We start from the raw sequence: 23,971 nt of genomic DNA on the forward strand, positions 1-23,971 counted from the left end.
GGAGAAGGCTGATTGGTCTGTAGTTGCTAGGATCTGTTTTTGCACCTTTTTGTGCAAAGCGGTGATGTTGGCTGATTTCCAAGCAGATGGCAGTTGACCTTGAGCAAAAGAGAGGGTGAAGAGAACAGAGAGAGGGAGTGAAAGAGCCGAAGAACAGGATTTTAGGACCCGTGGGCTGATGCCGTCAGGTCCAGTTGCAGAATCAGAGTCGAGGGTTGACAGAAACTTTTCCACCTTGTCACGAGGAAAGGACACGGAGTCCAGGAGCAGCTGGGTACGACTGGGTATGGTGGGTACAGAGAGGGATGGGTTTGGGACACAAGGTTTAGAGGCAAACAGAGTTGAGTCATTCAGCTTTTTCACGTGCGGAGTCATCTGTGTAGCTGTTTGAGGTAAGGGAGGGGATGGAGGGGGAACAAACACCAGAAACAGATTTGACCAGACGCCACCAGGATTTGGAAGAGGGAGACAGATAAGAGAGTTCGGTCTTGAGAACGGAGAGATATTGTTTCCTGGCTCTCCTGAGGGTGGATACACACTTGTTTCGGGCTTTGTGAAAGGAAATGAGATTTCCTTCCGTTGGATTTGCTTTCCAGGAGATGAAGGCAAGTTGTTTCTGGGCAACAGCCTCACCACAAGATTCCGTGTACCATGGACGGGAGGAAGGGTATGACAACTGAAGACAAGATGGGATAAATCTGTGCATGAGAGAGAGCAATTTACTTTGGAAGAATTCCCAGGATGAGTTGATGTCAGAGGTGGTAGAGATGGGAGACCAGTCCAGATGATTGATGGCTGCTTGAAGACCATGCCAGTTGGCCTGAGTGAAATGCCAGACTCGTCGACGCTGAGCAGGCTCCCTGAGAATGGCCAGAGAGATGTCCACATTAACAAGGACATGATCAGATGATCCGAATGGAGGAGAAAAAGAGCAGCAGACATTTTCAGGGAAGTTAGTCATAACCAAGTCTAGAAGAGCAGATGCTCCGTTGACTGAGATCCGGGTCGGGAAATTGACAGATTGTGTCAGTCCCAGTGAGTCGCAGAAGTCCTTTGCTGAGGAGCCATGGCTGCAGAGAGAGGTACGCACACCCATCCAACTGGCATGGTAACAATTGAAATCACCACATATGAGGAAGAGAGAGTTGGGATGGGTAGATAGAAGTTGGTCCATATTATCAGACAGCGAGATGTAGATGGAGTCATCGCTGTTTGGTGGACGGTACAACACACATATGAACAAAAGGTGGGAGCGAAGGGGAAGCCGTAGCCAAAGGTATTCCTGGGGGTGAGGTGGAGAGAGGGCAGTGGAGGGCAAGTGAGGAAGATAGTTTTTTATAAAGATAGCAACCCCACCTCCAGGACGAGGCTCAGGTCTATCATACCGGAGGAGGGAGTAACCTGGGAGAGATGCCAAGGCATCAGCGACATCATGAAGGAGGAAAGTTTCTGTTAGGCAGATCACATCTGGTTTGTCAGAAGCAACCTGTATGGAGAGATCAGTCAAGTTTGAGCGAAGGCCCCGGATGTTTGAGGTCCATACCGTTAATGAAGAGGAAGGGGGAGCATCGGGTACAGAACAGGGGGGGGGGGGGAGGGGTAGGGTAAGATGTGGAAGAGGAGGAAGAGGTAGGGAGAGCTGTTGAAGGTGTGTCAGAGATTTCAGAGATCAGAGTTTAACCAAGAGTTTCAGAGTTTAACCAAGATGGCGGCCGAACCACGTGATAGTTTCTGTCAAACCTCGACTCTGATTCCACAACTGGACCAGACGGCATCAGCCCACAGGTCCTAAAATCCTGCTCTTCCGCTCTATCTCACCCTCACTCTGTTCTCTTCACCCTCTCTTTTGCTCAAGGTCAACTGCCATCTGCTTGGAAATCAGCCAACATCACCGCTTTGCACAAAAAGGTGCAAAAACAGATCCTAGCAACTACAGACCAATCAGCCTTCTCCCAATTATCAGCAAAGTCATGGAATCCATCATTGCTTCGGATATGAAATCTTTCCTCTTCTCCAATGGCTTGATCTCTGATCATCAATTTGGTTTCAGACCAGGTCACTCTACTCTGGACATGCTGCTTCTGCTGTCTCAACAATGGATGGAGGTCCTCAATGCCAAACAGGAAATTAGAGCTGTCTCCCTCGACATATCACGTGCCTTCGACACGGTCTGGCACCCCGCTCTGCTCACCAAACTCTCCTCCTTTGGTATCCATGGAAATCTCCACGCATGGCTGGCGGACTTCCTCTCTAGTCGTCGTCAACGTGTGGCCCTGAATGGGTTTCTCTTATCTCCTCTTCCTGTTCAGGCTGGAGTTCCCCAAGGCAGTGTTCTGGGCCCCGTGCTTTTTCTGGTCTTCATCAATGATCTCTCTGACTCTCTCGAAAATCCTCTCTATCTCTTTGCTGATGACTCCACTCTCTGCCGCTCCATTCCTCTTCCCTCAGATCGGCAGTCTGCTGCCTCCTCACTCTCTGAAGACCTGGACAAAATCACAGACTGGTCAAACAAGTGGAACATGTCTTTCAATCCTGACAAATCTCACACTCTTACTATGTCTCTCCGAAAAGATCGACTGGACAACCCTCCCATCTACTTTCTCAACAATCCTCTCCAAGAAGTTCTGTCGCTCAAGATTTTGGGTCTCACTATCTGCCATGATCTTTCTTGGGAAAACCACATTTCCAAGCTGGCCTCCAAAGCCAGTCGCCGACTGGGCATCCTCCGTCGTGCGAAGTCCTTCCTCGGCACACCTGAGCTCCTCACCACATACAAGGGTTTCATCCGCAGCTCAATGGAATACTGTTCTCCCCTATGGGCCGGTGCTCCTGCCTCACACCTAGCTCGGGTCACGCTGTTGAAACCAAAGCTTTCAGAATTATTGGAATCTCCCGCGATGAAGCTATCTCTGAGGGCCTTTCACTCACTCACCGCATGCAGGTAGGTGGTCTTTCTGTCTTCTACCGACTCCTCTCCGACCTTGCACCCCCAGCTCTCTCTGTGCTCTGTCCCCCAAATATTCCTACAGGTCGCACAAGATCTGCCAGCAACCCGGAAAGACGGAGACGGGCGATGTTTTTCAGGTGAAAGAAGGCTGTCTTTGTGATCTGTTTAGTGCATTTGTCGAAGGAGAGGGTTTGGTCAAAGATGATGCCAAGAATCCGGATGTGAGGGGAGATGGATCCTGGGAAACCGTCGATGTTGAGGGCAAAGTTAAGGGTGGATTTGGTGAGCGTTTTTGGGCCAATGATAATTATTTCAGATTTATCATAGTTAAGTTTGAGGAAGTTGATTTGAAGCCAGGATTTTATTTCAGTGATGCAGTTTGTCAGGATAGAGTGGGTGGCGGTGGAGTTGGACTTGGTGGAGATGAAAAGCTGGATGTCATCGGCGAAGCAGTGGAATTGGAGACCATGACGGCGGATTAAGTGACCAAGGGGGGACAGGTACAGGATGAAGAGGAGGGGGCCAAGAACTGAACCTTGGGGGACACCTTGGGGGAGGGGAGCAGTGGGGGATTTGCAGTTATTGATGGAGATGAACTGGCGTCTGTCAGAGAGGTATGATTTGATCCAAGAGAGGGCAGTGCCGGTAATGTTAAAGGTGGTTTCAAGTCGGGTGAGGAGGATGGTGTGATTTGAAACTGTTGTAACTTGTGTCTCAAGGTCAGCTTGAATCTGTTTGGCAGTTGATCGAGATGCTTTCCTCCACCATTCGAACAATCCTTCGCTGCAATCTTCGATCAAGTTATCTCTTGCGGCCATGTCCAGGGAGGTTGGCTGCAGTGCCATGGGCCTTAAACTGATAACATTGCGTACGGTAGACACAGGAACATCAAGGTCTCTGGAGATGGACTTGTAGCCTTGAGATTGTCCCTGCTCGGCTACAATCTTGCATCTGCCCTCCTCAGACAATTCTCTGGTTTTCTTTCTTTTCTCCATGCTCATTGTGGTACACACAGTGACACAAAACATCAGAATGAGTCCTTTTCTCTATTCACCTGGTTGAATGAGTGATTTTTTAAAATATTGCAGGCACCTGCAACTCACCATAGGTCACCTGCTTGGGTCACAAGGAAAGGAGAATCACCTGCTTGAAATCTAATTATTTCTAACAACATATATAAGGTGCCAATAATATTGTCGGGGCCATTTTAGGATTTCTGTGTGGAATAAGCGAAGATTTAGTAATTTTTCCACATTTTTTTGTTTTATTCCACTGCAAACCAAAGAAATGCAGATGTGGATAACAAAATATTTTTTTATTTCAACAATTTTCTGGAAGAAATGGTGAATTATTTGAAAAAAGTGCAAGGACGCCAATATTTTTGGCCACGACTGTATATACATACACGTGAATTCTAAACATAACTGTATCTTGATGTGTTTCTCGTTCGTGACGAATTATGTGTAACAGGAGGACAGAGCAAATCTGTAGTTCATTTGAACACGGAGAGGGTCGGTTGCTGCAGAATCAACTCTTGGCTTATAACAAGGAAAACCAACACACGAGCTGCACCACTGGTAAGTTATTGGTGTTGTTTACCAATCTCAAATAACTTTTGAAGGCTCAGTTAGGAAATCACAGTTATTACGTGGTAAATGAGATTATTTAATTTGACAGAATAGCAGCAGAGAAAATGATAATTGTAAAAGACAAAAAATAATTGTAATGTCTTTCATCGACCTACCCTGCTCTCTACATTCTTCCTCCTCCCTCCTCTCCCCACCGTCTCCCCTTACCCCCCAAACCCCCCCCAACCCCCACCTCAAAGCCCACTTGGAGGACTCGTTCTTGAATCGCAGAGAATCTCTCCTCACCACCAATTATAGTGTGAACATGGAATTGACTCCTGCCTCACAGCTGGTGTGTGCCACAAACCTGGTTGTCTCGATCGCTCGATCTCATCGCACTCTCAAGGCTGGTCTGCTAACCCCAGCAGATAGTGGTGGCCTGGCTCATAGAGATGGCACTGGTTTTGTGTGAGTGCCCTATGCTATTCCCGCTGCCTTGGATTTTTATATTTGTAAACTGTGACTTCCCGCTTCTTCTGGAGCGAAGAAGAAGAAGAAACTGTGACGTTGATTAAACTTTCACAAACTGTTTCTCATTTAAAGGATATGATACCACAAGTTTAGAATTGAGATAATTATAAAAAAAAGAATACATTGTCCTTCAAACTTCTTCAGTTGCTCACACCACAATTGTCTTGACAGGTCGGGGACTCATCCAAAATCATTCCTGATGTGCATGTCCCAACTGAATCATTTGTTCGGGACAAGCCGCATCCCTCACGAGTCACGAGATGAGCTCCAGACCATACTTGGCACCCGCCATTTTGTTGTGCTTCATAAAGGATACAAATACACCTGCAACCTGTTTGATGACATGGACTACATTTTGCCTGCAAGCACCATCATGGTAGGGGAAATGGCCTTCATTAATTTGCACACAACCTTGCACACTATACCTCTGCTAGTTCCAATGATAATGTTCAAAGTGGGCCAGATGCCCACCACTCAGGCATAGGTTTATAAGGAGGATTAAGCAGGGAAAGGACACAGGGTGTAAGACCATAAACGAGGCGGTTGAAGACAAAGAGATCAACAAACTGTCTGTGATGGCAACGGGATAGGCCTATAGAATCAGGTTCATAGCAGGAGATTCCAATAATCTTAAAGGTCTTGGTTTCCATGGCTTCAAGCTGAGCAAGACGTGAGGCAGGGGAGCCAGCCCAGAGGGGGGAGCAGTACTCCATCAATCTGTGCATGAAAGCCTTGCAATTGGATAGGACTTCAGGTGTGCCAAGGGAGGTCTTTGTATGACAGAGGATGCCAAGTCGGCGGCTGGCTTTGGTGTCCAACGTTCATATGTGTTTTGTCCAAGAACGATCATGGCTGATTCTGAGACTCGGGAGTTTGAAGAACTGAACCTCCCAAAGAGGATTGTTAAGAAAGTAGATAGGAGGGTTTGCCAGATGGCCCTTTCAGAGAAAGATAGTGAGATTATGGGAATTGTCAGGATTGAAGACATTTCAAGGTCTGAAGAGAGGGAGGATGCTGCTGCCTGCCTGTATGAAGAATGAGGGATGTTATGGCAGAGGGTGGAGTAATCAGCAAATATATAGAGGATTTTTTTAGAGAGATCATTGATTAAGATCAGGAATAGGACTGGGCCCAGAACACTGAATTCGAGCAGTCCAGCCTTAACAGGGTGTGAAGATAAAAGGATTCCGTTGAGAGCCACACATTGGCTACGAGACTAATGGAAGTCAGTAAGCCATGTGTGGAGTTTGCCTTGGATGCCGGAGGCAGATTTAGGATTTAACATTTGTTAATGGTTTAGATGGGAAAGGGAGAAATAGACGGATGTTTTTAAAGTTTTTGGTGGGTGTCCCATAAGTTCCTCCGCATTTTCCCCATTCACTTAAAGGTAAAATTGGGTGTGTTCTAGAAGTCCCCATTTCTCTACGACTGACGCCTTTGCCACGTGGTAGCGATATTACGTTTGGTGGCTATCTTGGATTGGGTGACAATTGAGCTTGCCTCCTGGCGGAATTTGAAATCATATCACCGAAGGTAACTCAAGCCAAAACCTCGAAATTTTACATAAAAGTGCACGATTTTTTGATTGAGGGCTCCGACTAATAGCTGAATAAGATGGTCCAACAATTTTTGTTCATGGAGTTAAGTATTGCAACTGTAGTTATAAAGGTGCTAGTTAAGATGTGCACAAATGGTTCCAACAGTATAGCTGAAGCTCCAAATGGTAAGTATTTTTTCTTTGCACAATTTGCATCAGACAAGAATAATTTGTACTTGAAATGTTCGCATTTTCTCCATCGTGTTACCTTTCCAACAAAACCTTGCTTTCTTTATGTTTGTGTTGGTTTTTTTATTGGATTCGCTGGGTTTTTTTAAATCTTTGGCATTTTGATCCAAATGCTGTTGTGATTAATTGTACACGCGTGGTTCTCCATAAAGCAGGACAGCCAGGAGAACTGTTTGTATCAAGATTGTTGTAATTGTTAAACGGGACCGATTTTGGATGCATTTTGGGAATCCTGTGTGCCGTGCATTTGCTCGTGGCTCAAACGGTGCATTGTTGCTGTACGAATGTGAAATAAAATGAATGAACATTATACATGGCTTTGCAGAACTAACTTAATTGTACAAAATAGTGTGAAATGAAAACATAAGATTTTTTTCGCCACCCTTTCGTATAAACCGTCAGGCCAGAACTTCACATACACCAACTTCAAAATACGGATTTCTCTGTTGTAATGTTTGGATGTTTGTGTTTAACGTCGCCTTACATACCTGACGACGTGAGGACGATCAGCTGTCATCCCAGTATAATAACGCTGTGCACTAATTCCATTCAACCAAACTATGTCAAACAAAACGAAAATGTACTATCTATTTATTATGCACACATGATAATTCGGGTGGGAGAATGTGCACTTGATACTTTGCTTTTGTTTCCCTCATTCACGGTAAAATGTTTTCAGGCTATTTTTAAGCAGCATAATCTTTTCCTCTTTTTCGTCACATGTGTTGTATTTAAAGCTAATTACTTTTCCTTGTTAATCACCAAAAATTGCTTAAAGATTTAAAGAATCTTTTTCCAAAGAGCTAATTTTTTGGATGAAACCTAATGTACCGAAGTAAAAGTAATATGTCATAACATTGAAATATTCAAACACAACGATAAAGTTTAATGTACAGAAAGTAAAATATTGTTATGATTCTCTATGCCGGCCTTCTTCTCCTTATCAAGGGGGGATTAATCCCCTTGTCTTTACTGGCCTGGCGGAACCGAGACTTATTACGTCCCTCCCGGACACATGCAAAGTAGGGTTTCGGGACTACTTTCTCGCTCGTACCTAGGCACCCGCGCTGCCCTGGGAGCGAGGAAACAAGCCGCGCACGAACCACGTGTGATGGTAGTACACCGAGCGGATTGCATACACGTGGTCCGCGCAGTCTTAACTAGTGGAACCCGATTGGAGCGATCTTATTCGTGCCACGCTTAGTCAATGGAGGAAACCACAGGAACGATCGAATCAGAAAGAAAGAACAAGGGTTTAATTATTGCCACACGTATATACAGTTCAAGGATGAAGAGACACAGAGTAATCCTTAAACGGTCTTAACATATCCCTGGGACAAAGGGCCCCTCTCACTCACACTCACACAGGGGATTGCAGATGGGCAGGTGTTCCCCAACACGTCCAGGGATGGTCCTCGTCCAGCTCTCCACGGTCTCCGGCACGTCCCGCGAAGATGGTTGCAGGCGAAGGCAGGGACTCGTAGCGCGTCTCTCGAACAAAGGGATGATCGGGGTGAAACGGTAGAGGGCGGACTTTCGCGCGGCTGGCGGTTACTCAGCCTCGTTCACTCACGCAGCTGAGAATGCGCTATTTCGTTATAAACGCGCCTGGCTGCACCCGTGTATATGTAGCGGCCAACTCTTCTCCTTCAATACACTTGGCGTTGGTTAGCGCGCGCGTTCTCGTGCAATGATCAAGTTCAACAGGCAGCAGTCCTCTTGTCTCTCTCTCTCTCTCGCCGCAAGTCAAGTCCTATTAGCCCTCCGATGCAAGTCCTTCTCTGCAAGTCCTTTCGAGGGCTTTGCGCAGTGGGTTTTATCACTACGCCCCCCAAACCTTCTGGAACGCACCAGACTCTTCTCACCACGCCCTCTGATGCCACCGCCTCTGAGCTCTGATTGGTGGCTCATGCTTACCGTCATCGCTCCTGCCACTCTGCCTCGACTCCGCCCCGATCCTCCTCTCCCTCCCTCGTGTTAACTCGCCCAATATGAACCAACGTTAACAAACTGGATTGAGGCTATGGACGTAGGATGATCGGTGGCAGTAGGGCCTATCTCCCTGGTTCCTACCCAATGCAGAGTTAACACTGGAATGGAACTAAGCTCACAAATACTAAGACATAACTATACTATTGCGAGGCTACATGTTGCTTGTGTGACTAACGATGGGGGACAGACTTTAACCTTTATTACTCTCACTTGACAGACTCAAAACCGCAACAATATGTGAGGGGAAATTGTCATTTTATTATTTTAAAATAATGTTTGTGCAGATTTATGCAAATTAGGATCATCTGGTGGACAACTTAATAAAATACTGTGCACGAAACATCAGACATCATTCTTTGGGAAAATGAAATAAAAAATCAACTTCATCTTTTTCAAATTTGTTACACCTACCGAGCATGGCAAACACAATAGCATTATTCAACAACAACAGAAAAGAAGAAAGGTAATTAGGTTATGCAAGAAACAACAGCATTACTCAACAACAACAGAAAATAAATGTAATTAGGTTATGCCATTATGACTCAATAATAGAAAAGAAGAACGGTAATTAGGTTATGCAAGAAACAACAGCATTACTCAACAACAACAGAAAATAAATGTAATTATGTTGTGCCATTATGACTCAACAACAGAAAATAAATGTAATTTGGTTATGCCATTATGACTCAATAACAGAAAATAAATGTAATTAGGTTATGCCATTATGACTCAACAACAGAAAAGAAGAAAGCTAATTAGGTTATTCAAGAAACAACAGCATTACTCAACAACAACAGAAAAGAAATGTAATTAGGTTATGCCATTATGACTCAACAACAGAAAAGAAGAAAGGTAATTAGGTTATGCAAGAAACAACAGCATTACTCAACATCAACAGAAAATAAATGTAATTAGGTTATGCCATTATGACTCAACAACAGAAAAGAAGAAAGGTAATTAGGTTATGCAAGAAACAACAGCATTACTCAACAACAACAGAGAATAAATGTAATTAGGTTATGCCATTATGACTCAACAACAGAAAATAAATGTAATTAAGTTATGCCATTATGACTCAACAACAGAAAATAAATGTAATTAGGTTATGCCATTATGACTCAAAAACAGAAAATAAATGTAATTAGGTTATGCCATTATGACTCAACAACAGAAAAGAAGAAAGGTAATTAGGTTAACCAAACATATCTCATATGTCGAGGTAAACACTTTTGTTGTGTAGGAGGGACTAGTTATTCTGCCACACTTCTTACAACAAGTTGCTCACCAGACAGACGCTGCAGCGAGATTGACGGTAAAGGTTGTGCCTGGTGCTCTGCAGGTAAGGAAGTGGGTTCCCATTGCTGCACCTGAAATGGTGGATGTGCTATGGGAGGAGGTAGAAAACCAGGTAAAGCAGTCAATGGTGGTGTGGTCATGCACTGAAGGCTGAGGACCAGGATGCAGAATGGATGAAGTTGTTGTGTTGGTGATGTAAGGTTTCAAGCAGTTGCAGTGAAAGATTCTTGCCTCGGTCTATGGGTATGAAAGTTCCTAAATTTAAAAGTTCACTGTTGGGTGCTCCTCGGACACAGAAAGAGGCCGAAGCATATTGTCGGGACCGATCCTCCATGTTGCAAATTTATGATGGTAGTGGGCTGGGTCATCCACAAGCATCAATCAATCCCTTGGATGATAAAGTGGATATTTTAGATGCCTATCATTATAAATCCTCTGCTGACTTGTTCCTCAGTTACTTGATCTAGCAACCTTATCAAAAGCTTGTTGTGTTTGGGAAAGACAGCAGATGCTGCTGGTGCCCAGTGGTGGGAAAAAGAATGGGTTGGTTGTCTTGGGAAAGAGGACGAAGGGGTAACTGTGCTTCATGCCCATGTGCCAGGCAGAAAGGAGTAAAGCTAGTGCTGGAATGATTGTGGTGTTGTAGACCATTTCACTCTGATGGAGATGTTCATCCCACTCAATATCTCTGTCAAATTAAAGACATGGCACGTTCATCTTCCAGGGTATGTTTGTATCATTCCACTGCTCCATTACTCTGACAGTGATATGATGAGGTGCAGAGCTTTAGCATTTCCAATAATTTGCAAAGGTCTTTTACTAAGTCGGATTAAAACTGTCTGTCCTGATCTGAAGGTAAAGCAGGACTCCTTGCTGAGCTGTGTGGCATTCAGAAATACATTGAGCCAGAGAACCAGCAGTTTGGGCTCATAATGGGTACAGATTAACAAATTTTGTGTGGAGGTCCATTAGCACTAACACATCGTGATTGCCTTTTGTGGATGTGGAAGGTTCTGGTGTCAGCAGCAATTATTTGAAATGGCCAAATTGGTATATTGAGCACCAATATACCAATACAGCAGCACAGGAGATCACCATGACTGGTAGGCTGGACACTGCTGGCAATAGTCTGGGACATCAGCTGAAATGTAGAGCCAATAAAAGAGACCAGTGGCTCTGTTCAATGTTTTGGGGAAAGCATAGTGCCCAGAGGTGGAGGAGGCCATGTGTTGGATCTGCCGATACAATGGATCTTCTTTCATTGTGAAATCACTGAACTGAAACCACAGTTTCCTGAGAAAAGAGGAAGCTTTACGAAGAAGTGTAAGTGTTTTATTTAATTCCAAAATGGTTAAGATCGACTTTGGCAGATAATTTTTTTATATGCAAATTTCATGATGTCATAGAAAATTCATGTGCAACCCAATATGCAGTAACATTGGAATTTTGGAATCTATGTACTCGAATTATGAATAAAAAATCTATTTGCAGTTTGCCTAAAAAAACTGCATCGAAAATCATTTTAAAGCCTCTCTGAGATTTTGGCGCAATGCCAAGTGCAGATTTTGACCCACCAACTGAATAACAACAAGGAAGAGCAATCAGAGATTGCAAACCCTCGCCAGGATGTGTTTTAGTGGTTTTTTTGCCTTTTGTGTTAAAACAAATATGGCGGCCGAACCACGTGACCGTTGACACCATCAGTGTTTGTTTTTTCTCCAACAAATTTTCCCTAGATGATGCTCAAGAAATTTCATCTTGATCCGATGAAGTTTTTGTTCTTGTCGAATTATGACGTCATAATGGAGGGTTCGGATTAGGGTTGTTAGGGTTAGGGCCACCTATCACATCACCATTAACATGTTTTTTCCCCGTGGAGAGTTCTTCAAAATGATCCATGTCTGAATTTGTGCGATGCAGCACTTTCAGAGATATAGAGGTGCAAAGTTTTTCGGTTTTTCCAAGATAGTGCCCGTACCACGTGACATATGACGCAAAAATTATCATTAAAAAATTCCACAGGAGACGTTGAAATTTTCCTGTAAATAAGACCAATGGTTGCAGAAAAAAATCATATTTATTCTGTTTGGACAAACAGATAAACAAACAGACAGACAAACGGAGTCAAGTGCAATACCCTTTCTTCTGGCGAGGGTATCAAACAAAGTTTTAGTGTCAGTGTGTATGCGAAGGTCAACACAGGCAATGAGAACCAGGGTGGATCCAGACCGTCTTCCCAGTCAAACGTGAGAATGCATGAGAGAGCGTCGAAAACCCCAAGGCTTTCTGGGCCATATTAAAGGCGGGCCCCAAACTCCAAACAAGCCGCAGCTCAGAGGTTGGACCGTTTGTAACTGTATTTTGTACTTTCAGATTTTCTTCTGAATCATACATTCTGAAAGCAAGACGTGCAAGAGGGAATTTGTTTGCAGCTGATAGAAAATTGAAATGTCAAGAAATTCCTTTTACTTTGGGATTTTGAAGAAAATTATGTGAGTTTATTGATAAATTATTTGAACTCATTTTACTTCTTGATCTTCATTACTGTTTCTATAATATGCGGAAACTGGGTTATCTTGTGATCACAAACCCTTGCTGTATACTGTGCTTGTTTCTGGGGTTGACTTAACCATCCGTGACAGCATATTTGCTTTTAGCACATGAGATTTCTTCTTTTCATGATAGGTACTATAAAGTATAACATTTGATGGGCCTAATGGCCTCCTCTTGTGTTAAAGTTCCTCGTAGCTCATTTACTCTTCGCGAAGGACACCGTGGGATATTTAACGTCCACCAACTAATACCGGTAGATGGGATTCCCACTTGGACGGCCCACACATTGATGAATCAATCACCATGGTTCCTTGAAAGGGAACTCATATTTATTGATGTAATTCACTTATTTATTCAATGATGCTTCTCTGCAGCCACAAATGGTAAGTCAATTGCATCTGTAAACATCTTTATGTTTGCAATGATCTAATAGCACTTTTAACGGCCCAAATTATTCCTACCTTTTTGTGAGGTCACCAGGGGAAACATTTAACTCAGATCGTTCAAGAACCAGCAGCCAGGCCTGACATTGAATGAAAGTGAAAGGAATTTTTAATTTGGCCAGGGTGATGGTGATAACTTGTCTGCTTTTCAGGAAGTCAACATAGGATGTTTAACATCCATAGACTATGGCCTGCAAACCAATATTCCCTCTCAACTTCATACTGATGTGCAGTGCTACCAGAAAGTATTCAAACCAAATCCCATGACTTTTTCACATTTTGTTGTGTTACAGCCGGAATTTAAAATCGATGCATTGAGTTATTTTTATGATCTACACATAATACCACTTTACGTCAAAGTGGAATGCCTTGAGTCAATAGGGCTTCAACCCCTTTGCTTCAACACTCCAAATTGAGCTCACGTGCATCCAATTTTCTTTGATCATCATTGGGATGCCTCTACAACTTGGTGGAGACCACCTGTGGCCAATTCAATTGATTGGACATGATTTGGAAAGAAACACACCTTTCTATATGAGGTCCCACAGCTGACAGTGCATGTCAGAGCAGAAACTCCACCATGAAGTACAAGGAACTGTCCACATAACTTCGAGATAGAATTGTGAGAAGGCATAGATCTGGGGCAGGGTATAAAACAATTTCTAGTGATGAAAGTTCCCAAGAGCACAGTGAGCTCCATCATTAAGAAATGGAAAGAATACACCGGTCAACAAAATTTTTAAAGTGTTATGGTTCTAGTATATTTTGGGGTGATTCTAACCAACATGAACCTGTAGAATTCGATTATGATATCCAATTGTCACGAGCACATCCAGTTTTTGAGAACCAGTACACCATAGGAATATCAGCGACAGCCGAAATTCGTCTTGTACTCACTAATCAGGATTTTGTAACGAGACTATCTGAGCTGGAAAGCGTTGCTTGGGATAGCTTTGTGGCTCTTGCTAACAGTTACCTTGGAAATTTTCAAGCACCAAATTATGAAGAGCTTGTGGACAAGATGTTGAAGAGTTACCAGGCGCTCGGTGCTCGAATGTCACACAAGATGCATTTCTTCCATTCTCATCTGGTCTTCTTTACACAAAATCTTGGCGATGTCAGTGATGAACATGGAGAAAGGTTTCACCAGGAAATTTCCATCATGGAGACTCGATATCAAGGCCGATTCAATCCAAACATGATGGGCGACTACTGTTGGACTTTACAGCGTGAAAGTGATTGCTCCGACAAACGCAAAAGTAAAGTTCAGAAGCACTTTTAATGTGATGTAAATAAAAACATAAAGTTCATATTATTTTTGGAGATTTACATTTTTTTATGTGATGTAAATAAAAACTTTAAGTTCATATTATTTTTTGTGATATTTTATAAAGTTCACATTATTTTTGGAGATTTACATTTTTTTATGTGATGTAAATAAAAACTTTAAGTTCATATTTTTTTTGTGATATTTTATAACGTTCATATTATTTTTGGAGATTTACATTTTTTTTTGTGATGTAAATAAAAACATTAAGTTCATATTCTTTTTTGTGATATTTTATAAAGTTCATATTATTTTTAGAGATTTACATTTTTTTATGTGATGTAAATAAAAACTCTAAGTTCATATTATTTTTTGTGACAATAAATAGACTTATTGAGACTTAATCAAGAAATTCACATTCTCTAAAGATTTTTTCCACACTTATGATGTACTACGTCAAGGTTACGTGATAGCGAAATTTTAAGGTCATATTCGGATTCGTGGGCACCAAATTAGTTAGAAACAGTTGAAAATAAGTCAGAACCAATTTGGCTGTTGACCAGTGATATGGAACGAACAAGACTCTTCCTAGAGTTGGCCGTCCAACCAAACTGAGCAACCGGGCAAGAAGGAATTTGGTCAGGAAGGTGACCAAGAACCCAACGAACACTGACAGAACTAAAGTTCCTTGTTTGAGATGGGAGAACCTGCAGGAAGGACAACAGTCTCTGCAGCACATCACAAATCTCGGCTTTATGGGAGGGTGGTCAGACAGAAGCCACTCCTGAGAAAGGCACATGACAGCACACCTGGAGTTTGCAAAAAGGCACGTGAAAAATTCTGAGAGCAGAAGGCAAAACATTCCGTGGTCTGATGAGGTGACAATTGTCTGGAGATAAAGCAAGCACAGCTCATCACCCAACTAACACCATCCCTTCTGTGAAGCATGGTGCTGGCAGCATCATGCTATGGGGATGTTTCTCAGTGGCAGAGATTGGGAAACTTGTAAGGATAGAGGGATACAATGAATGGAGCCAAAAACAAGCAAATCCTTGAGGTGAACCTGCTTCAGAGTGCAAAAGACCTTAGACTGCAGCGAAGTTTACGTTCCAACAGGAAATTTACCCAAAACACACAGCCAAAACAACACTGGAATGGCTTTAGAACAATAATGTGAAAGTCCTCTGGCTCAGCCAAATCCCAGACATGAATCTCATTGAGAATCTGAGGAAAGACTTGCAGATTGCTGTTCACCAACGCTCCCCATCCAACTTGACAGAGTCTGGGCAAATCTGCAAGGACGAATGGGAGAAACTCCCCAACTCCAGATGTGCAAAGATGATGCAGACATACCCAAGAAGACTCGAAGCTCTAATCACTGGCAAGGCGATTCCACGAAGTATTGACTCAGGGGAGCTGAATACTTATGTAAATTAGTTTAGAAGTAAATTACTTTGTTAAAATTTCTAATAAAAAATTCCTCTGCATTATGGGATATTGGTGGATCAGTGGCAAAACTCTCAATTTAATCTATTTTAAATTCAGCCTGTAAACACAACAAAATGTGAAAAACTTGAAGGGGTGTGAATACTTTCTGAAAGAACTGCTAAGACAAATCCTTCCAAAACCTTTTGTGATATCGCGCCAACTGTATTTTTGTTTTGGCTCTCTCAATGGTGAAGAATCACATATAAATTCTCGTATCTAGTTCCGGATCCTGGTCATCAAAATATATATATTTTAAATATCTTACTCACAGTCAGACAGACAAACAGAAATATATATACAGACTTGGCATTTAATCTGGAATATATTTTTTGTGGGGGTGAACTTACTTTTCAAGATGATTTAGAACCAAAAGTTCATTCGAATTATGTTGAAATTATTCTAGATTTTGTTAATGTGACCTTTAAAAGAAACAAAAACCACATTTGACATTTTGAAGTAAATAAATTGATCCTTGAAAGTGATGCAAACTGATATCGAACTCAATTCATGGACAGTACTGTGTTAAACTTCTGTACGTTTTCCAGAAGTATCTCTTTATTTTGCACATTAGCCAAAAAAAATTTCAACAAAAACAAAAGTTAAATTATGACTGGGATTATGGACAGTAAAATTACAGTTCAGTACTTCGTGTAACCCCCACGAGCATTCAGGAGGGCACGTACACGTCGAGGCATGCTGTTCACAAGATTTGCCAAGGTTTGGACAGGAATCGCTTGCCATGCAGTGAAAATAGCCTGCTGCAATTCATGCACAGATGTCGGCTGCTGGTCCAAGATGTCGATTTGATGCGTTAATTCTGCCCACAAGTTCTCTATCGGATTCATATCCGGGGACATGGCAGGCCACTCCATATGCTCTGCACCACGGTCAGCAAGAAAGTGTTGCATCATGCGAGCACGATGAGGCCGTGCATTGTCATCTTGGAAGACAAAGTTTCCTCGAAGGGCTGCACGAGCAAATGGAAGCAATGTTTCTCCCAGAATGGCCCTGTACATGAACTGGTTCAGGTTCCCATTCAGAACAACCAGGTCAGTTTTTCCCCCTGCATGAAAAGCAGCCCAAACGGTCACCCCACCACCTCCAGCTTGGACTTTTGGCCCAATACAATCTTCATTGTAGGCTTCATGCACTTGTCTGCACACTCGGTTGCGGCCATCTTGACGATAGACCAGAAATCTAGACTCGTCACTGAAGGTCACGTGATTCCAGTGTCCTGGCTGCCATTGACGGTGCTCTCTGGCCCACTGCAATCGACGCTGGTAATTTTGTCTGGTCAGGCGTGGCTTTCTCAGGGGATGCCTGACACGATAGCCTGCTTGAACCAGTCGTTGGGTGACTAGCCTTCTGGATACAGGCACATTTGTCAGTTGCTGCCACTCAGCCCGAAGCCGATTATCTGACTTGGTACGGCCATTGCAGACTAACCGGTGCAGCTGGCGATCATCTCTCCTTGTGTTCTGCGGGGACGTCCTGGCCTCGGTATTGGAGTAGGGACACCCCTCTGAGCATTTCGTTTCAGGATCTTTGACACCTGACCTTGAGTGATGCCATACTGCCGAGCAATAGCACGCTGTTTCATGCCAGAATTTCGTAAAGCCGCCACTCCATGACAAACAGCATTGTTGAGTTGACGGACCATCTCCAGAGGAAGCGGCAATAACTTTTGTAGATGTGCAGCAGTTGTTTTCCACTAATACAGATTGCAACAACCCTTATATACACGATTGTGAAGCCAATCGTAAAATGTACCTGTCCTTACATTTTGTCACGCCACCTGTGATATAATCCTGTTGTTGACTTCTTGCTGCGAAAGACGATCAGTGATATGGTTCTTTTAACAAATAAATCACCGAAGCGTGAAAGAAACTCACCAGATTGATATACTGAGTTCAGAAAGTAAACCCAAGTCAAGAAAAAAAATAATTCCATATTAAATGCCAAGTCTGTAGTAATAATTTTCAAATCATCAGAAAACGTAAATAACCGTACATGGAAGGAGCACACAAGCAACAACAACCACAACCATGAAGACAGCAGCAACAACAACTCAGTTATAAAAGTTCCTTCTTTCACGTGTTTTACATCATTTTGCATTCTCATTGAGACTCACAGGTAGATATGCAATGTGTTTGTAAAGTGCAACATGCTGCCTTTTGATTAAATATGTCAGTAAAGCAATGGGTATAGGTACTGATAGTTGATACGATTCCCTTTCTGCTCCAGGAACTGGTCATTGGTACGACGGGCAACAATTCACAAACATTTTTCCTGTGACTGCAATCCATCCTGGAGCAGATACCTGTCGACTATGTCTCAAGTTGAGGATCCTAGCTACCATCTGTTGTCAATGAGAAACCAGAAAATGTCACACCTTCAGGAGAAGCTACCCAGGTGGGGAAATTGTTGACACATTAAGCTTTTTCCAGGTCTATTTATGATGGAACAGGTAAGAAAACAAAGTGCACTAGATTCAAAATTTCCAATTCCTGTGATTGAAGACATATCTGTACTCAGAAGCAGAATATCAACTTTTGGTTCCTGATGTTTGCCCCGACCTCTGTAACAGGTTGTCATTATCAAGTGAGGTGAGTGTTCCAGGCAACCAGAACTTGTAGTTATAAACTGTCTCATCTATCCACAGTGCATTCAGAAAGTATTCAGACCCCTTCACTTTTTTCACAGTTTGTTATGTTGCAGCCTTATGCTGAAATCGTTTGAATTCGTTTTTTCCCTCATCAATCTACACTCAATACCACATAATGACAAAGAGAAAACAGGATTTTAGAAAGTTTTGCAAATTTACTAAAAAGAAAAAACTGAAATATCACATGACAAAAGTATTCAGACCCTTTGCTATGACACTTAAAATTTAGCTCAGGTGCCTCCCATTTCTCTTGATCAGTGGTGTAGTCTACGTGATACGTAGGTATACGCCGTATACCCACTAGGAAAGGTCCAGGATTTCCGTATACCCACTTAAAAATGCACGAGGATACGTAACAACATAGTTTCGTTACGTGTAGATGCATACTGTATGCATTAATGAGTGTGGTGGTGCTTATGGGGTGTCGCTTCAGGACGGGTGACTATGAGGCTGGAAGGGAAAAATCACAGCATACCCACTACAAAAAACTGGACTACACCACTGCTCTTGATCATCTTTGAGATATTTCTACACCTTGATTGGCGTCCACCTGTGGTAAATTCAATTGATTGGACATGATTTGGAAAGGCACACACCTGTCTATATAAGGTCTCACAGCTGACAATACATATCAGAGCAAAAACAAAGCCATGAGGTCGAAGGAACTGCCTGCAGAGCTCAGAGACAGGATAGTGTCGAGGCACAGATCTGGGGAAGCCTTCAAAAAAAAATTCTGCTGCATTGAAGGTTCCCAAAAGCACAGTGGCCTCCATAACTCTTAAATGGAAGAAGATTGGATCAACCAGGACTCTTCCTAGAGCTAGCCGCCTGGCCAAACTGAGCAATCGGGGGAGAAGGGCCGTGGGAATCGAGGTGACCAAGAACCCGATGGTCACTCTGGCTGAGCTCCAGAGATCCTGTGTGGAGATGGGAGAAACTTCCAGAAGGACAACCATCACTGCAACACTCCACCGATCTGGGCTTTGTGGCAGAGTGGCCATAAAGGCAGTTTCACGAGATTTGCCAAGGTTTGGACAGGAATCGCTTGCCATGCAGTGACAATAGCCTGCTGCAATTCAAGCACAGAGGTCGGCTGCTGGTCCAAGTGGTCGATTTGATGCGTTAATTCTGCCCACAAGTTCTCCATCGGATTCATATCCGGGGACATGGCAGGCCACTCCATATGCTCTACACCTCGGTCAGCAAGAAAGTGTTGGATCATGCGAGCACGATGAGGCCGTGCATTGTCATCTTGGAAGACAAAGTTTCCTTGAAAGGCTGCACTAGCAAATGGAAGCAATGTTTCTTCCAGAATGGCCCTGTACTTGAAGTGGTTCAGGTTTCCATTCAGAACAACCAGGTCAGTTTTGCCCCCTGCATGAAAAGCAGCCCAAACGATCACCCCACCACCTCCAGCTTGGACTCTTGGCACGATACAATATTTGTTGTAGGCTTCATGCAATTGTCTGTGCACTCGGACGCGGCCATCTTGACGATAGACCAGAAATCTAGACTCGTCACTGAAGAAAACGTGATTCCAGTGTCCTGGCTGCCATTGACGGTGCTCTCTGGCCCACTGCAATCGGCACTGGCAGTGTTGTCTGGTCAGGCGTGGCTTTCTCAGGGGATGCCTGGCACGATAGCCTGCTTGAACCAGTCGTTGGTTGACTAGCCTCCTGGATACAGGCACATGTCAGTTGCTGCCACTCAGCCCCAAGCCGATTAGCTGACTTAATACGGCCATTGCGGACTAACCTGTGCAGCTGGCGATCATCCCTCCTTTTGGTTCTGCGGGGACATCCTGGCCTCGGTATTGGAGTAGGGACACCCCTCTGAGCATTTCGTTTCAGGATCTTTGACACCTAACCTTGAGTGATGCCATACTGCCGAGCAATAGCACGCTGTTTCATGCCGTAATTTCGTAAAGCCACCACTCCATGACAAACAGCATTGTCGAGTTGAAGGAGCATCTCCAGAGGAAGCGGCAATAACTTTTGGAGACGTGCAGCAGTTGTTTTCCACTAATACAGAACGCAACAACCCTTGTATACCCGACTGTGAAGCCAATCATCAAATGCACCTGTCCGTACATTTTGGCTCGCCACCTGAGATATAATCCTGTTGTTGACTTCTTGCTGCGACAGACAATCAGTGACATGGTTCTTTTAACAAATAAATCACCAAAGTGTAAAAGAAACTCACCACATTGATATACTGAGTTAAGAAAGTAAACCCAAGTCAAGAAAAAAAAATTATAACATATTAAATGCCGTCTGTACATATAAAATAAAGTTTTTGTTTGTTTGTTTGTTTGTTTGTCTGCGCGCACTAATCTCCTGAACGGTGAAAGATAGGAGGAAACCTCTAAAACAAAAAATGTCTGGACGGGCCCCGGGAAAGTTATAGGCTAGGTGGTGAGGGCGGTCGAGGCCCACCTTGGCCGGGCTGGGCTCATTTCGCAATTAAAAGCTGAGCTGAATTATAGTAGTCAATCTTCTATGGCCACGAGTAAAAGCAGAATTACAGTAGTAAATTCATTCAAAAATAAACTAAAAATGTCCGGACGGCCCCCGGGAAGGTTAAAGCAGTCGAGGGCGCTTCGGCCAGGCTGGGCCCATTTCGCAATTAAAAGCTGAGCTGAATTATCATAGTCAATCTTCTACGGCCGCGAGTAAAAGCTGAATTATCGAAGTCAATCTTCTATGGCTGTGAGTAAAAGCTGAATTATCGTAGTCAATCTTCTACGGCCGTGAGTAAAAGCTGAATTATCGTTGTAAATTCATTCAGAAAGAACCTGGGCAACGCCGGGTGCTTTCGGCTAGTTTATAATAAGAGGTTCGGGTGGGTTTGGTGAGGTTAGGTTAGGTTTCGATTTGGTTTGGTTTGGTTTGGTTTGGTTAAGGTGTGTCTTTGTGTGTTTGTCTGTGTGTGTGTGTGTGTGTGTGTGTGTGTGTGTGTGTGTGTGTGTGTGTGCTCTGCATGCTTTATTTGTTTATATGTCCCTTATCTCTCCTTCCTTTCCTTCTCATTTTTGTCTATGGAGGGGTGAATCTTGCAAATAGTTTTTGTAGGGATCACCTTGCTGCACCTGGAATGGGTTTGAAGGTGGAGGAGGAGAAGATGAAACCCGAATCCGATCCAGGTTCCTCCTGATGACTCCATCTTGGTCTTTTTGTGTTCCTACTCATACTCCAGTGCTGTATTTGGTCAGTTATTTGAAACTTGAAAATTACAATTAATGATGTGTAGTTATGTGTTGCAGATTACCTGTTCCAAGGCTGGAAGATACCATCCGGCGGTACCTCAAAGCACACCGGGCGCTGCTTGATGATGACGCATATCGGTAGGTAGATATTTATATATTTTTGAGATGGCACACAAGTCCAAGCCATGCCTGTTTGAAAGTAGAACCAAACCACACCCAATCGTTGAGCATCATACATCCAATCACAGAATCACATGCATGCCTCTGACAACTTATTTTTTGTGCACAAAGTCGAGGCTTATGTAAGAGCTAACACATAAAACACAAAAACATAAATAGAAACAAAAACACACATGAACATAATAAATAGAATGTGAGACAAGAGGGGGAGAGAGAGAGGGAAGCACAACGACTGGAATGAACAGGGACATGGGGAGATCTGTGGAAGGGAGAGGGCTGGAGCGGGGTGCATGGTATAAAACAAATGGGCACTACAAGGACTTACAGGAAAGAACCGGAATTTGAAAAGGTGGATTTGGGGTGGATTAGCGGGGGTAGAAGAGGTCAAGGTTTTGGATGTGGGAAGATAAGAGATGGTGGTGAACAGCTGTTTGGAAGACCTTGAGGGAGGAGTGAGATTGAAGAGAGCATGGGAGATTGTTCCAGAGGCAGAAAAAAAGAGGAATTAAAGAGTGAAGGTGAGCAGAGAGTCTTGAATTTGGCAGTATCACCAGAAGAGAGTTGTGGCACATGCTGTGCATCCTACAGGAATATTTGGGGGACAGAGCACAGACAGAGCAGGGTGAGCAGGGTGAGCAAGGCCGGAGAGGAGTCGGTCGAAGACAGAAAGACCACCAACCTACCTGTGGTGAGAGAGTGAAAGACCCTTACAATCAGCGACATCGCAGGAGATTCCAATGATTCTAAAAGCTTTGGTTTCAACAGCGTAAAGCCGAGCTTGGAGTAAGGCAGGAGCACCATCCCAGATAGAAGAGCAGGATTCCATAAATCTGCAGATGAAATCTTTGTATGTGGTGAGGAGCTCAGTAGTGCCAAGAAGACTTCGCACGACGGAGGATGCCCAGTCGGCAACTGGCTTTGGAGGCCAGCTTGGAAATGTGGTTTTCACAGTAAAGCTCACGGCAGGTAGTGAGACCCAAAAGCTTGAGTGATAGAATTTATTCGAGAGCATTGTTGAGAAAGTTGATGGGAGGGTTGAACAGACGGTCTTTTTGGAGAGACATGGTGAGAGTGTGAGATTTGTCCGGATTGAAAGACATGTTCCACTTGGTTGGCCAGTTTGTGATATTGTCCAGGTCTGCAGAGAGTGAGGAGGGTGCAGACTGCCGATCTGAGGGTTGAGAGATGGAGCGGCTGAGAGTGGAGTCATCAGCAAAGAGATAGAGAGGATTTTCCAGAGAGTCTGAGAGATCATTAAAGAAGACCGAGAAAAGCACAAAGCCCAGAACACTCCCTTGAGAAATGCCAGCCTGGAATGGAAGTGGAGATGACAGAATTTCATTTAGAGCCACACATTGACTACGACAGGAAAGGAAGTCCGCCAGACATGTGTGGACGTTTCCATGGATACCATATGAGGAGAGTTTGGTGAGCATGGCGGGGTGCCAGACCATATCGAAGGCAAGAGATACAGTCACGTGAAAAAGTAAGTCCACACCATGTAATGTTTTGACTTTTTCAACATTTTTCAACATACAGCTATTTGATCTTCATTTCAACAATATTGATAGATAAAGGTGATATAATACAACAAATATCATGAAACATTTACATGTTGTCGTCCATTGTATAATTTAAATAAACATGAATGCAAATTTTGCATGTGGAAAAAGTAAGTACACCCCTACATTTATCACTCCTTCAAATACCTAAAATTAGAAACAGGTGCAACAGCTCAGGTGCAAATGATTAGAACATCATTAGAGAGGATCTTGGAGGAACCTGTCTTATTTTAACCTCAGACATTTAGTTTGGTTTGCTCTTTGTTGTTGAAGTGTGCAGCGTCACCATGCCTAGATCAAAAGAGCTCTCTGAGGCCTTCAGAAAGAAGGTTATAGATGCCGACGGGTCTGGGAATGGATTAAAAAGATCGGCAAACAATTTGAAATCAATCATTCGACTGTTCGGAAGATCATCTACAAGGGGAGAAGATTCCAAACAACTGCCAACTTGTTCAGGCCAGGCCGTCCCAGCAAGTTCAGCCCGAGAG

General features: G+C 43.5%; 2 protein-coding genes across 2 annotated transcripts in view; one reads left to right on the forward strand and one right to left on the reverse strand.

Moving 5' to 3' along the window:
* Positions 1–23,971, reverse strand: part of LOC137416116 (carnitine O-palmitoyltransferase 2, mitochondrial-like) — a 1,201,140-nt gene that overhangs the window by 480,695 nt on the left and 696,474 nt on the right. The window lies entirely within an intron of this gene.
* The window catches only part of LOC144889711 (carnitine O-palmitoyltransferase 2, mitochondrial-like), an 84,642-nt gene continuing 70,768 nt past the window's right edge, over positions 10,098–23,971 (forward strand). Inside the window, exons 1-4 of the mRNA XM_078770896.1 lie at positions 10,098–10,163; positions 12,494–12,612; positions 18,116–18,283; positions 21,799–21,879. Coding sequence (XP_078627022.1) covers positions 12,569–12,612; positions 18,116–18,283; positions 21,799–21,879 — 293 coding nt within the window. The 5' untranslated portion in view covers positions 10,098–10,163; positions 12,494–12,568. The remainder of the gene's footprint in view (positions 10,164–12,493; positions 12,613–18,115; positions 18,284–21,798; positions 21,880–23,971) is intronic.

Source organism: Myxine glutinosa, chromosome 1 (assembly GCF_964187855.1).
Source record: "Myxine glutinosa chromosome 1, kmMyxGlut1.1, whole genome shotgun sequence".
Classification (NCBI taxonomy): Eukaryota; Metazoa; Chordata; class Myxini; order Myxiniformes; family Myxinidae; genus Myxine; species Myxine glutinosa.